Source organism: Cervus elaphus, chromosome 10 (assembly GCF_910594005.1).
Source record: "Cervus elaphus chromosome 10, mCerEla1.1, whole genome shotgun sequence".
NCBI classification, from domain to species: Eukaryota; Metazoa; Chordata; class Mammalia; order Artiodactyla; family Cervidae; genus Cervus; species Cervus elaphus.
In genome coordinates this window covers 54830371-54845051 of record NC_057824.1, presented here as the reverse complement: position 1 = coordinate 54845051, position 14681 = coordinate 54830371, and the positions used below count along the sequence as shown (strand labels likewise).

The window sequence follows — 14681 nt, the reverse complement described above, 5'->3', positions numbered from 1 at the left end:
ATCTCACCATGTAAACCTCAGATCGAGCTTTTGCCAAATAGGTTTTCCTCGCCCTGGCCGTTCACTGCAGTAAACATATGCTGTGTGCCTGACATTTCTCAGCATTGTTAAGAATGGTAAGGTATTTGGGGATATGCATTTATTTTTAATAAAAAAAAAAAAATTCCCCCCAACATTTAAGGGCCTTGACTCATTCCGTCAATTCTCACACAGGTACAGCTGTCTGGACCTGGGGAGGACTCACAACGTTCTCAGGACACGTTTCCTGTCCTCCCTCCACAGGGGACGTCAGCCTCCAAACCAAGATCAGCCTGAGGAGTTTGTGCTTCTTCTAGCTTCAAGGGCCACAGCCAGAGAGCTCCTCCTCCTAACTCAAGGAGGACCTTCAGATCCTTGCGTCCCTCGGGACGGCGGGGTGGCCGCTGCAGGCTCACCACACCTGGCACGTCTGGATCACCTCCCTCAGGGCCTTCACCACCTCCATGTTCCTGTCCTTCACGGCCAGGGCGAGGAGAACGGCTCTGTTTCCAGCTTCTTGAGACACAAATGCCACCAGGTTCCTTGCAAAGACATGGACGAGAGGCTGATAAAGGGCAAGAGGAGAAAACCGCTTTAACGGAAAGAAACCTTTTTCTTAATGCCTTCTCCCAGTACCTCTCAGGAGCCCAGGCCAGCTTCCCACTCCATTAAATCATCACCTGGCCAGTGGGGAGCGACAGTGATTCAGACTTAACAAGACCCTCTGGACACTCAGTCATAAACACACTGCTTGGGAGCATCATTAGACGTGTTTCCTTAGTGCTTTCCGGCTCCTGCCTCTCCTGGTTATCTCTACTCTGGGAAGGGCCGTGAGAGTCCACAGAGGGAAAGCCTGTCAGACCTCACAGATGATCTTTCCAGAACGGGGCAGGACAGGCACTCATAACCATAAGGCACTATGATGGGGTCACACTGTGGCACAGGCTTGCATTACAAAATCAATGCCTCTGCGTGTCTGTCTGATAAAATGCTGATGAGCTGCACGTAGCAGGTGGACACCCTCAAATTATCTGGGAGGCCCGGAACAATGCTGCCTTGGGCCATGGTGGGGGGGTGGGAGGGGACAGGAGGTGTGCTTGCCTACCAGATGCTCCACATCCTGAAAAAGTACGGACTGGGAGCCCTTCCCAACCACATTACCTCATCCTTCCCAAGGAGGACTTTAGTGGTCAGCACAGGCTTGCCGATGTCACTAGTCACACTGCTGGGTTCCAGGGAGACCAGGGTACCCATCTTCCCCAACTGGGTCACCACTACCAGGATGTGACTGCTGAAGGCTGTGCAGACCACCTGAGTGGGGACTCCACACACCACTGCAGTCTTCTGTTTGGATGTCACCAATGGTTTACCTTCCATAGCTGAGTCTGCTCAAAGGCACCTTTCATTTATGTTAAGAAAAAACGAAAATAAGTAAATCGATCAATGGCAGACAGCCTGGGAGCTCCAGAATAAACACTATTTGGCATTAAAAGAGAAACACAAGTTGACCCATTCAAAAGCCTGTGTCTGTTCGCCCACACAGGCTTTATTCGCCCGGAACTTTCTGGATTCACTCAGACACACAGAGGTACACAGGCTGAATGTCAAAGTACGCTTCTGCCTGTGGAGGCAGACGAGGGCTCGTCTTCCCCGCCCGGGGGCCCCACCCCACCCCGAGGGCCCTCCCTGAGTCCCGGCGGCCCGCCCTCGCAGGGGGAGTAGGCGCCGCAAGTTCGGAAACCCGGCAGAGCGGCAGGCCGGGCCTCCGCCGCCCCTCCGGCCCGCCCACTAATCGTTTTCTGCGTTTGGGGAAGCCGTCAGTCCCACAGAAGCAGCAGCACCCCGACTAAAGTGCGGGGAAGAGGACGGCGGGGGCCTGCCGGCGCCCGCGGGGGCGCCCAGCCTCTCCGCCCGGCGCCAGCCCCGCGGAACACCCACCTAGCCCGCCACCCGCCATGCCGCCCGCGCTCACCGCGCCGCGCCCGGAAGTGACGCATGCAGGCGCCGCGGCCCCGCCCTGCGAGCGCCGAGCCCTCCCGCTCGCTCCGCGCACTCCAGCTCGCTCCGCGCCCCCGCCGGAAGTGCAGCCTGAGGGGCTTCCGGTTCCAGCGGCAGTCTAGGGCCTCTGCCCTGTGGGTTCCGTGCTTCCGGGCAGGGAGGGTTGGGCGCCATGTTTGCGTAAAGAGGCTGCAGCACCACCCCGTGGGCCTCTGGCCCTTGGTCCTCAGGCGAGGGGCGTCTGACTTCTCCAGAAGGGCGTCCTCGCGCCCTCCTGAGGAAGACCCTGCAGCTCTGTGGTTGAGGAAGCTCAGAAACGGGGTTTCTGGCCCCTTGGCCATAGGCTCCAGTACCCTCAAGGAAGCACGGGTTGCTGAGAGAAAAGCAGGGCCGGCCGCCACTTTAAGCGCCGAAAACATTCCAGTCAGGACCGTTGTCTAAGGGCGCAAGAGACCTCAGTGTGGGACCCTCCGGGTTCATCCCAAATGCCTGTTGACTGGAAAAAAACACACGACCTAAAAGTCGGAGAAAACTTGTCCAAAAGTTGGACAAAACTGAGGACTTAAGCCCAGGACGCAGCATCTCAGATAACTGACGGACTGGCCCGAAGAGGTACGGGAGGAGCCAGGGTTTGCAGGGGTTTTTACAACAAAGATCGGGTAGTCCGAAAGTCAGCACAGTGCGTAATAAAGGAAAACCGGGTATCTAGGAATTCAGCGCTTTCCTACGTTCCTTTGATGTGCATGTTAGCTTCCTGGGGCCAGCGCGGTTTCTCACCCTCAGGGTGCACCGTCGGGCAGCTGTGATGTGATGGCTTGTAGGTTGCAACATCCTTTGCTTACTGGTACATCAGGTGACATTTTTCATTTAGAACAACAGGAACCAGTGGGGATTTACAGCCAAGGTTCTGGATAGGGTCAGTGGGTGGAAAATGACTAAGAGGAAAGGGGGTTGAGGGGTTTCTAGGTAGGAAAACCTAGCAGAATTCCTGCTGGAGGCAGGCCAGGGTGGCCTCAGACCACCTGGGGGACGGTGGGGGATGAGAAACTGGTTGGACATTGGCGGTTACCAGACATGCAGGATTCGGGGAGCAGTTCTTACTAAGACTGGAAAATGTAGAGACATAACAGAAGTCCCAAAGTGAGTGCCTAGCTGGGAAAGAGTTAAGAGGGACTTCCCTGGTGGTGCAGTGGATAAGACGGTGCTCCCAGGGCAGGGTTCCATTCCTCGCCAGGGGACTAGAGCCCACATGCTGCAGCTAAGCCCAAGTGCTGCAAGGAAGACCCAGCGCAGCCAAAATTAAATAAATAAAATATGGAATAGAATTTTTAAAAAAATAGTTCAGGGAGTACAGTCTGGTCTAGGAGAGAATCTTTGTCAGTATGCTCTGCCTGGTAGTAACAAAAGTCTTTAAAAAAAAATAATCTTTTGGGGGCTTTCCGGGGGCCTCAGTGGTAAAGAATCTGCCTGACAGTGCAGGAGACAGGTTCAATTCGTGGTCTGGAAAGAGTCCACCTCCTGAGGGGCAGCTCCGCCTGTGCACAACTTCTTAGCCTGGGCTCTGAAACCCACAAGGAGAGAAGCCGCCACAATGAGACTCAGCCCAGCACCACAGCTAGAGCGTATCCTCCGCTCGCCGCAGCTAGCGAGAAGCCTTCGCAGCGACGAAGACCCACACAGCAAAACACACATCTTTGAAAGTCACTGAGTCTTCAGAAAACCTCTTCTGGCTGTACCACATGGCATGTGGGATCTTAGTTCCCTGACCAGGGATGGAACCCACGTCACCTGCATTGGAAGTGGGGAGTCTTAACCACTGGAGCTCTAGGGAACTCCCTGAGGCCTTTGCACTCCTTTAGGTGGTACCAGGAGCCTCTGCCCTCAAAAGCCCTTCTGGGCTAGCCTTCCGCGGCCAAGGGGATGACAATAGCTGACATTTATTTGGCACTTGGTGTGTGCCAGAGTTGTGCAAAGTGCTTTCCTGTAGTAACGTATTTAATCTTAACCCCACTAAGTGGACACATTATCGTCCCTGTTGTATAGACAGTATGTTCAGAACTTGCCCAAGGTCACAAAGCTGATAAGGGTGGGATCTGGGCTTCCGAACTTTACCCTTGATTACTGGTCTCACGATGCACACGCCCAGGTGAAGGGCAAGAGCAGGGGCAGTGCTGTCCTGCAGCAGGATAATTTCTGGTCCCCCCAGGGGTCTGAGAGCAACCCCCCCACCACCACTGCGCACATCTCTCTGAGCTGAAGTGGTGTTGGCAGAGGAGGGGTCATGTGCTGTCCCTGCAGTAATCAGAGCCTTGAGCCTCTCCGTGAAGAGACGAACACCCCCTCAGAAGCCTTTCCGGCTTCCTGACAGGCCTGTGGAGGCAGATTCCCCGGCCTGGTCTGTCCACATCACTTAACCCTTTAGGAAGCCCTGTTGTCATGTCCAACTCTCTGCTAGTCCATGGACTGTAGCCCACTAGACTTCTCGGTCCATGGGATTTCCCAGGCAAGAATACTGCTGTGAGTTGTCATTTCCTCCTCCAGGGGATCTTCCTGACCCAGAGATTGAAACTGTGTCTTCTACTTTAGCAGGCAGATTCTTTACCACTGAACCACCTAGGAAATGTTGGCGCCCTCCTATCCTTAACTGCTTTTCTCAGGGTTTAAGAACTGCGTGCACAATCCAGGTTATGTCAGATGAAGCATGCTCCTCGCACAGTGATTTCTGGCGGCATGAAAGAAAAAGGAATGTCTGCAAAACGTGATCAAGATAGACATAAAAGTCAAGAGAAACCTTGTATTTTGAGTTTTTTTGCAGCCAGTTCACCGAGGGGAAGATAAGGAGTTTCGTGGTTCTGATATTCAAAAGAAGAAGCATGCAGTTTCTCAGGAGGATCTAGGTTTTCGTGGCTCTAAATTTAAACACCCGTCCATCCACACATGCCTCAAAAGCCAATTGCCAATGTATTGCCGTGTGAAACCTGTAAAAGTAGGTTCATTTACTTTTATTTACCAATTCATGCATTCTCTCTCTGTCGGCAAATAGGTACAAGAAATCTGACCTCTCCCGAAGAAACCCCACCCAAAACAAAACAAAACCCCCCAAGTCGGGAATAAGCTTATCTCTTTTATTAAAGAGATGCTGAAGAATAAAGTAGATAGTTTTTTAAAGATTCTTTTTGATGACCGTTTTTTAAGTCTCTGTTGAATTTGTTGTTATATTGCTTCTGTTTTATGTCTTGGGTTTTTGGCTGTGAGGCTTGTGGGACCTTAGCTTCCTGACCAGGGATGGAACCCACAGCCCCTGTGTTGGAAGGTGAACTCTGTTTTTCACTGGACTGCCAGGGAAGTCCCCAAACTGGATAATGTTTTTATGATGGGGTTCTTTGGTTTAGATCTTTGGTAAAGACTGAGTATGAAGGACACAGGAGGTGAGATGCAGTCCCAGACTGAGGTGATGGCCGTCGGGGCTTGGGGGCTTCCTGGTGGGCTGAGTGGGGGTGTGAGCAGAATTTACAATATTGGAGCACGTCATCACCGCCTGCCCCCGACTACTTGAGTGCAAGATGAGACTCGAACTGGAAAGAAAGATCCCTTAAGTGAATTCACTAAAAAGGGGAGTGACATAGTAATGATGTCAATGGTGGGGCAAAAGAGTTTGAGAATTTATTTTGAAAAAAAAAAGGAGGGGGAGTATTTTGAATTTGTCTTGTATTCAAGGGAATGTAGGTTCTTAATGCAATGATAAGTTGTAGAACCAATGAAGAATTAATCAGGTGTTGTTTTGGCAGGTCATAATTTTTCCAACAAAGTGTATGTTAGCTCTCCACGTTCTCCTTCACATCGTGTATGATTTTCTCAGCTCTGTCATGAAAAGGGTCAGTTGTGCTGAGATGTATAAGCTCACCATCCATTTCCCCAGGAGCCTCTCCTAGCCCCTTGCTGTTCACGTCACTCACAGTGGGAGCCCCAGCATGACACCAGCTTTGTCAGTTTCCTGGTCCTCAGTTGCACAGTCAGGCCCTCCCACACTTGCCAATGGCTTTGGGCCAGGTATGAACATCCCTCAGCAATTTTTTTATGGACTTTCTGAAATTTTGCATGTTTTGCAGGATTTACAATCTGACTTGATCTGCACCGCACTTCCACAGCCTCACAACATGATTCCCAGGGCGTTCAGTGTTGGGGGGGGTGTGTGTGTGAGAGAGACAGAGAAAGAGGCGGAGAGAAGTAGATTCTGGAGCTAAACAGTGAGGGACGCCTGAGCGGAGCCCAATTATGCAAATAGTCAATTCATTCATGAAACTCCTTGTGTTATGACAATGTCTCTTTTTCTCTGCAGCCTCCTGACTGCAGGCCCCCAGGCGGCCAAAACCTGGACCAGCAGGACTTCGGGTATCACAGTCTTGGAGCATGTAAGGCATTGCCAGGGTTTGCCTCCGTCTTGCAGAGGCAACATCCCTCTAAATTTTTATGAGACACAGCAGTTAGTGGAACCACTTTACTTATTTATTTGGCTGCACCTCCTGGCTTTCGGGATCTCACTTCCCTGACCAGCAGTTGAACATGGGCCGCAGCAGTGAAAACACAGTCCTAACCACTGGACCACCAGGGAAGTCCCAGAACCACTTTATTTGTATAAATGATGCTTGCTCTCACTTCTCTTGGCCAGTCTGGGTCGCAGCCATTGGAGATTACATTTGTAATGCAGGCCTGAGACAGCCATCAGATACAGATATTTTATTACATTTAGATCATAGATAGCTTCGAGTGAGTGAGAAAGCTGCATCCATTCAGATTTTTTCAAGTGTAGGTGGCAGACACAGATGTGAAACCATCTTCTGCCCAAAAGGAGAACAGACGGGTTTGTACAGAGAAGACCAGAGCTCTGACATCTCCCTCTGCCTCTCAGCTCTGCAGGTGCATGGGCTGTCCCGGTGCTGTGGTGAAACCACCAGCCTCCACACCTCAGCAGCTTCCCTTTCCTTGGGTCCCCAGTGCAACTCCCATGACTGAATCTCCTTAGACCATCCTGGGTCACGTGCCTGTTCTTGACTCAGTCACTGTTTTTACAAAAAGTTAATGTCAGGAATTCCCTGGCTGTCCAGTGATTAGGACTCGGAGCTTTCACTGCTGTGGGTTCAGTCCCTGGTCGCGGAACTAAGATCCTGCGAGCCGTGTGGCTCGGTCATAAAAAGAAAAGAAACAATTAACACAAAAGCGTTAACCCATGTATCTAGGACTTTAAAAAAATACTTCTAAATAATATATGTCAAAGAAGAGGTTGCAAGTGGGAATGACAGAATATTTAGGACTTCCTACTGGAAACCACTCACTCACTTTCCGCTTCTATGGTTCAGCCTGTCCTGGGCATTTCCTGCAGGTGGGCTGACACTCTGCGGCCTCTCGTGTCCGACCTCCGTCCCTCAGCCTTTGAGACCCAGCTGTGCTCTGCCTCTGTCAGTGCTTTATCCCTCTTGGAGAAACCCGTTCTTGCTCGTTCAACAATTGGCGGGATTAAATGACATACCACTTGCAGAAGGGCCTCCTTTAGGGCCTGGCCCACACGAGGCTCTTACAGAGTCCCCTTCCCCTCACGAGTCATGGAGTTTCCCTGGCAGTGCCCTGCGCACAGGCCCTCGTGTGGTCCGTGACGCCAGCCTCTCCATGCGCCAAGCTTTGGCAGCAGCAGAAAGACCAGGAGAGGCTCAGTCCCTGACTCCCCTCGATGCCGGGTCTGGTATCAGAGTAGCGTCCTAGGGACCGTTGGGGCCGTGAGGGCCTGATGCCACGGCCCCCTCTCCGGAGAAAGGCTGTGATGACGCAGAGGCCGCGCCTTGCTGAAACAGGACATGCGTTCAGAAGCGGGCATGAGAGCTGCGGGGGCCGAGAGGGCAGCGTGGCGACCAGGGTCAGCCTCAGGGTATCATCTGCAGACCTCTGTGCACTCGGCAGCCCCGCGGCCAAGGAGGCGGCGCCTTCGTGCTTGCGGACCCCGGCTGTCACCCCAGCCTGCCGCTGCTCTTTGTCTGCCCCTGGCAGGCTGCAGCCTGGTCTCAAGGCGTGGCTGCGAGCCCGGCAGTCACCTGTGTGGTGTGGAGTGCCCCTGCTCGGCGGTTCCAGAGAGCCGTGCGTAAGGAGCAGCACGGAAACGAAGCAGTTCCAGCCAGCCGGCTCTGTGACCCAGAAGCGACCCTTTCGCTGCACCCAGTTGCCTGGGGAAAGACGGTGACCGTTGTCTTTTTACGAACTAGGCTTGTCTACGTTGAGGGAGGGAAAAGGATGTAAGATTAAAGGCGGCCCATGAGAGTCACGCGCGTTTCATCACAGAGACGAACCCCGGGGCGCCTGAGATTCTAACTTCTCCTGAGGGAAGCAAACACCGTTAAGACCGGGCCCAGTTTATGAGGGTCCCGGGCATGTTTCTCTTGAAATGGCGTAAATCCGCTTCCCAGAGAGCATGCAAAGACCCGTTTCCGAGACGCCTGCCACCCGGGCCAGGCGTGGAAGCAGCGCTTTCCCGTGGAGGCTGGTGCTGTCTCTCCGGCCAGGTGCCCTCTCCACGGCCCAGCGGTGCCCCCAGCTGTGGAGCTTTATGTCAGCAGGAGTATTTTTATTTAACGTCACATGGTAAACACAAAGAAAATTCTCTGTTTTCTGACCTAATTTCAGCAGGGCATAGAATTAAGTTTAGCTTGTCACCTTGTTTTCTGCCGGACTTGGTCAGGTTTCAGTATTTTTGTTCTTGAAGCGAAGCTTCCTGCCCTCATTAAAGACATTGAAGACTTCCTTGTACTCATATCTTGCACTATTTGTTCAGTTCTTTAATAAATGAAACCCTAATCCAAGTGCAATTTCTGAAAGCCTTTCTTTCAATATTTTAAGAAGTTATTTCCCCTGATGAGAAGCCGTCTTGTTGCCCCGTGTTGAGCTGAACGACAGAGCCTGCCAGGCTGGTTATCGGTCGTCCTCCCCTCTCTTACGGGGAGAGGACAGAAAGCCAGCATACGGCTTTGATAAAGGTCGGCCAAGTTGGGTTGTATTCTAGTTGGTGTGTGAGACGGGTCCAGGGTAGTGGGTGGGAGTGGGGAGGGGGTAGGATGAAGCGGAAGGATGAAGCCCTGCCCCTGGGCCCCGGCACTAACTTCTGATGACCATGGAACGCCCTTCCGTGCTCTGGGCCTCAGTTTCCTCATCTGTAAAATGGGCAAACTGACTGGTTGGCCTCCAGGTGCCTCTGATCCATCCTCTGAGCTCCAGGCCTGTGATGGGGACAGGGCCGGGCAGGGGTGGGGGAACCTGGTGTAGGTCTCGTCCAAGCAGGGAGGGCGTGGGGCTCTCTGGGGAGGCCAGAGGCAGGCTTGCCTTTCTGAAGGCCCGTTCCGCATCTGCACACTGGGCTGGGGGCCTGTACCCCGCAGAGGGTCTGGGAAGGCAGCCTGGGCACAACACGTGGACTGTCTGACCACCGGAAATGCCGGGCCTTCCGTTGGAGGTGGTGAGCACTCTCCCTCCGGAGGTGTTGAGGCCGGGCGGTCACTGGGGTTGTGCCAGGGTGTCTGCGCTGACGGGACTGGACTCAGAAAGAGTTTGAAGGCTTTTCCGAATCCAACGTCTGCGGTTCTGTGAGTCAGGGTGGGCTGATGACCACAAGAGATGTGGCTACTAGAGCGTCTCCAGCAAGACACACAGCTGAACTCCGCAGGGACCCGCTGTGCCACGTGCTGGCGGGAACGCGGAGCAGCTGGGGCGCCCTGCACTGCTGCTGGGGGTGCTGACAGGGCGGGCACCTTGAAAGCGGTGTGGCTCTTCTCACGGCGGCGAAGACGCACCTGCCATGCAACTGCCTACACGTTGATGTTTACCCGGGCGACACGAACGTCATTTCATACCAACACCTGCACACAGGCGTTCTCAGGGACCAGAAACTGAATTCCAGCAGGTGGACAGATGACAAGCTGTGTCCATCTGCGGACGGAGCACTGCTCTCTGATGGGAAGGAGGGAGTTATCGGGGCTTTTGATGGCGGGGATGGATCCCAAGAACAGAACCAGGAAGGAAGCCCAGCAGGGAAGGCAGTGTGCTCTGAGTCAACTCGGGTGATATTCTGGAAAAGGCAGGATCCTGTGTGGGTCCGCGGTTGCCGGGCGGGAGTGAGGGGCAGGTTCGGATGCCGACGGGGGACGCCGGGGGCTGACGGATCTGCCGTGTCCTGAGTGTGCTGGTGACTGAGCACTCGTCTACACTCTGGGAACTGTGTGTTGGGAGTGAATCCTAAGCTTTGTAAATTAAAGAAGGGCAAGGAAATGATTCAGGCGAAGAGCAGACAGAAGCAGTAGGAAACTCCCACCCCCGCCCAAGGCAGTCACTGCCTTTAAACGGGGGCCCGTCACACCCATCGGGATGGCTGGTGTATACACAGATGTGGAGAGACCAAGCGTCGGCCGGGGTGTGGGGGAACTGGGCGCTGTTCGTGGGGGGCTGTAAATGCTGCGGTCGCTGTGCAAAACCATGTGGCGGTTCCTCAAAACATTGAATTATGATGTGATCAAACTGTTCCACTTCTTTTTGCCCAGAAGAACTGAAAGCAGGGCCCTGAAGCGATATGTCAACATGCACACCCGCGTTCACCGCGGTACGTTCCCTGTAGACAGAAGGTGGAAGCGACCCAAGTGTCCATGGACAGGCAAACAGATGAACACCATGCGGTCCGTCCCTACCGTGGGAAATCATCCAGCCTTCAAATCCGTGCATCCACCTGTGTGTCCATCCATCACACATACATACATAGTACATACTCAGTACATTCATCCCTGCATTCTCTCCATGTGTCCATCTCTCCATCCATCCAGGCGTGAAATGTTTGCTTGCTCACTCAGCCAGTGGGCACCCTCTGCAGGGAGCTGGTCTCAGGGCCCCCCAGATGCCCACCACCTCACTGCAGATAAGAGACCAATGATGAGCAAACAGCTGCAGGTCAAGGCAGCGTCAGGTAAAAGCAGAAGCCCCACCCCAACAAAGGCAGCTGGCGAGACGTTCAAAGGAGGCTGAAAGCGCAGTGGGAACACTCCTCTAGGAAAACAACTCTGAAACAGAAGGAGACGGACCTATATGCAACGAGATCCTGAGACACAGGGTCCGCTGTCTGTTGAAAGCCTTTTCCTTCACGACGCTGGCCTTCTGGGGTGGTGGGGGTAAAGAATTAGGTGGGACTTTCAGTTTCCACGGCCACGCATTTCTGTACCGTTTGAATCTGTAGCATGTTTCAGAAGAGAAGTTCAAAGGGGAGAGAAGGAGATGTACTCCTGGCTATCAGCGGGTGTTGTACCGGGCAGACGCACCCAGAGCCCCAGGTGCACCCAGGCTGGGGTCTGAGTAGGATCTGGGAGGGAGGAGCCGGGCAGGGAGTCCCTGCGTTACCAGCGAACACCCCTGGGGGGCAGCAGAGGCCACAGAACTGTCTCAGCATGTGGAGCAGGGACCGGCCATCCCCAGTGTGGGCAGAGGCCCTGTCTGCCTCCTCCCCTCAGGCCCTTCCACCTCATCAGCCGTCCTGCGTCTTCCCAGAGGCCAGAGGCCAGTTCTGCTCTCTGCCTTGCTGTCTCTCCTGCACCCACCCTTCCTCCCACTCCAGCCCACCCTCCCCCTCTCTGCCTCTCTCCCCATCCAGAGAGCCACCTGATGACAGAGCTCTTTGTCCCTCAGAGGTGTCAGCAGCTGCCATTTACGTCACCTGCTGAGCCTGTCCTGAGGCCTGGACCCTGTTGCAGGGCCAGCAGGAAGCTCAGGTCCAGCACTGGCCCTGGGAGACCATGGGGTGAGCCCCGTGTGGGCATTGCCCTGGGCCCCAGGAAGCACCACTGGATGAGACCGTCGCGGCTGTGCTGAAACAGCGTGGGTCCCCGCTGGCCTCTGGGCCCCACGTTCGCTAAGATTGGCCTCAGGTTTAGCTTTGCACTTCCTGGTGTCACTGAGAGAAGGGGAAAAGGTCAGGCATCCAGGTGCCTCCCCCTCTGTCCACGGTCAGAGGCGTGGGCTGCGCAGACTCCGTGGGGAGGACTGTCCTCTCCAGACTTTTTGCAGGGGCCACGGGGTCCGAGCTGCACCTTGCTGGGATGTGGCCTCGAAGTGTCACTCAGACAGGACTGGACGGCTGGGGAACGGAGAACAAGGACCAGCCTCCCCCGGGGCTCAGCCTTGGGGCCCTGGGGGCCGTGACTTTCCCTGAATAAACAGCAGGACTCTTAGAGCTGGTTTTCATTCTTTTAAAAAATTAAGGCTAGGAGAAGGCAATGGCACCCCACTCCAGTACACTTGCCTGGAAAATCCCATGGACAGAGGAGCCTGGTAGGCTGCAGTCCATCGGGTCGCCAAAAAAAAAAAATTAAGGCTTGATGTCCATGCGGGGGATGCCCTTGGCGTGCCATCCTGAGCTCTGACAAACACATGTCGCCCTGTAACCATGACCACGTGCCCCACCCCCAGCTCCCCCGGCCCCCCGGCCCCCATGACCCCTGGGCTCGTCTCTGTCCCCGCAGTTTCGCCTTTTCCAAGACATCACCTGGAGGAGGAAACGGCAACCCACTCCAGTGTTCCTGCCTGGAGAATCCCATGGACAGAGGCGCCTGGCGGGCTACAGCCCACGAGGTTGCAGAGTCAGACTCAGCTGAGCGACTGAACAATGAAGCAGCCACCGGAGCAGAACCACGCGGCACGTGCTGGCAGGGCTGCTGGGGACGGTGAGCCGTGCGGACACGCGTGGGTAAGCGCTTGCACCTGTGTGCCCCTGCGTGCGCGCAGCTGTGTCTCTGGTCCCTCCTGGGGTGTTGGCGGCCCCGCCCGCCCTCTGCCCCCTGCCCAGCTCACCGCCTCTGCAGGGGTGAGCCCCTGAAGGGACACTTAGTCCTCCTTCCCCTTGTATTCAGGCTCCTCGCCGCCCGCCCCCCACAGGGGCCTGGCCGCTCCCGGCCGCGGCAGGCACTTCTGTAGAGACGCATGGGTGACCCTGGGAAAGGAGGCCGTGGGGGACCCCGTGGGCGCGGCTCCCGGAGGGGCCTCATGCTCCTGCGGCCCGTGTCTGTCCTCGTCTCGCCAGCGGGGGCAAGCGGGCCGTGCCGCGCCTCCGTCCTGGCGCTTGGCACATGGCTGTCGGGCCAACCCTCCAGCACGACCGGTCAGACTTCCTGTGTGCGGGGGCACGCGGTGGGGGCTTCACATCCGCCCAGGTACAGCTCTGCTGGGCCCTCTGGCAGTCAGTCAGCCGCCGCCCGCGAGTCCCCTGCTGCCCCCGCCACGCACTCTGGGGGGTGAACACTGGTCCTGAGCACCGCTGCCCGAGCCCTTCCCCCCCCAAACGAGCGAGGAGGCGGCCGTGTCCTGCGGGGAACAGCAGGCTTCACCCAGCGTGGCTGGAGACAGGAACCTTCTCTGCAGACTGCCGTGGTTGTCTACACATGGGCCTTGCGTGGCCTCGGGCCTGTCGAGGGGCTTCTTCACCCGCCGTGTATCTGGGGGAGACCCCAGCACCCCTGCATGGGACTGGGGGCTGGAGACTCACTCTGGGGCTCGGCCTGGTACAGCAGAGGTGCCCGGGGTCTGGATGCAGCGTGCACTGTGGCGCTGTGGGGTGTGGGGTGAGGGCTGGGGTGGAGCTGCCCCCTGCCCGCCTCCCCGACACCGCACTCGGCTCCACCAGAGGGAGGTGCCTTCTCCTGCACCCGAAGGCCTCCCAGCTCCCGCCTGTCCCCCGCCGCCGTGCGTCTGCTGTCCCTCGGCAGCCCCCAGGGCTGTGGTCCCCGAGAGCCTGCACTCCGGGAGCAGAGCGGCCTGAAGCCAGAGAAGTGAACACGGGGGATTTGGCTTAAACTCATTACACCCCACGACCCCGCCTGCCCATGATCCCAGCCTGCACGCCCAGCCTTGTAATCTCGTCCGGCCTGGGGATAATTTGTTTAGCTGTGCTGATCAGTTGAAGGTTGATTCAATTGCACTGGTGTTATTTATTTGTGCCCGGATTTGCTAAGTGTCATTGGAGGTGCATGAGGTCTTCATCACGGTGGCGAGGTGGCTTCGTCAGGGTGACGGCCCCTCCTGCCCACCTCCCCACCCCCTCCCCTGATCCGAGCACCAGGGGCTCTTCCTGCCCAGGGTGGGCGTGGCTGCCTTGGGAGGCTGATGCCCAGGTGCTACCTGGCTTGTGGGGCGGATGCTCTGCGGGGTCCAGACTGGGGTTCTGATTCTTGCTCTCTTGCAAGAACCACCTGCAGTTCCGCTTATGAAAACGCCGGTTCTGAGTGAGTTCGGGCGACCTGCTCGCCTGCACTTCGCCCCCAAGTGTGTGTGTGTGTGCTCAGTCCTGTCTGTCTCTTCGCGACCCCAAGGGCTGTAGCCCACCAGGCTCCTCTGTCCACGCATTTCCCAGCAAGAAGACTGGAGGGGGCTGCCATGTCCTTCTCCAGGGGATCTTCCCGACCCAGGGATCCAACCCGGGTCTGCCACATCGCCTGCATTGCAGGAGGATGGTTTACCACCCAGCCACCTGGAGAGCCTCTGAGGGGCCCGCTATCCCCTTTTAGCCGCCCCCCCGCCTTGCATAAGGACCCCAGGAGAACCCTAAAGGCACCCCCTCCCAGCCTTGGATTCCCGCTCCTCACACGGGGGGCACCCAC

General features: G+C 56.0%; 1 protein-coding gene and 1 long non-coding RNA gene across 4 annotated transcripts; one reads left to right on the top strand and one right to left on the bottom strand.

The window, feature by feature from the left end:
* Nucleotides 1-124: 124 nt before the first annotated feature.
* Nucleotides 125-2109, bottom strand: PSMG3 (proteasome assembly chaperone 3). Of its 2 annotated transcripts, none has more exons than XM_043915464.1 (3): nucleotides 1991-2109; nucleotides 1180-1417; nucleotides 125-583 (listed from the first exon to the last, which is right to left on the bottom strand). In XM_043915464.1, the coding sequence occupies exons 2-3, from the start codon at nucleotides 1393-1395 to the stop codon at nucleotides 431-433; spliced, it is 369 nt and encodes a 122-aa protein (XP_043771399.1). In that variant the 5' UTR covers nucleotides 1396-1417; nucleotides 1991-2109; the 3' UTR covers nucleotides 125-430. The 2 variants fall into 2 exon arrangements, with proteins under 2 accessions (XP_043771399.1, XP_043771398.1); XM_043915463.1 differs by having other exon boundaries at nucleotides 1957-2068.
* Nucleotides 2110-2140: 31 nt separating this feature from the next.
* LOC122701968 lies at nucleotides 2141-8858 on the top strand. Of its 2 annotated transcripts, none has more exons than XR_006343161.1 (3): nucleotides 2141-2628; nucleotides 6356-6428; nucleotides 7374-8858. It is a non-coding gene; the product is annotated as an uncharacterized LOC122701968 (long non-coding RNA). The 2 variants fall into 2 exon arrangements; XR_006343162.1 differs by lacking the exon at nucleotides 2141-2628 and adding an exon at nucleotides 4835-5002.
* Nucleotides 8859-14681: the final 5823 nt, after the last annotated feature.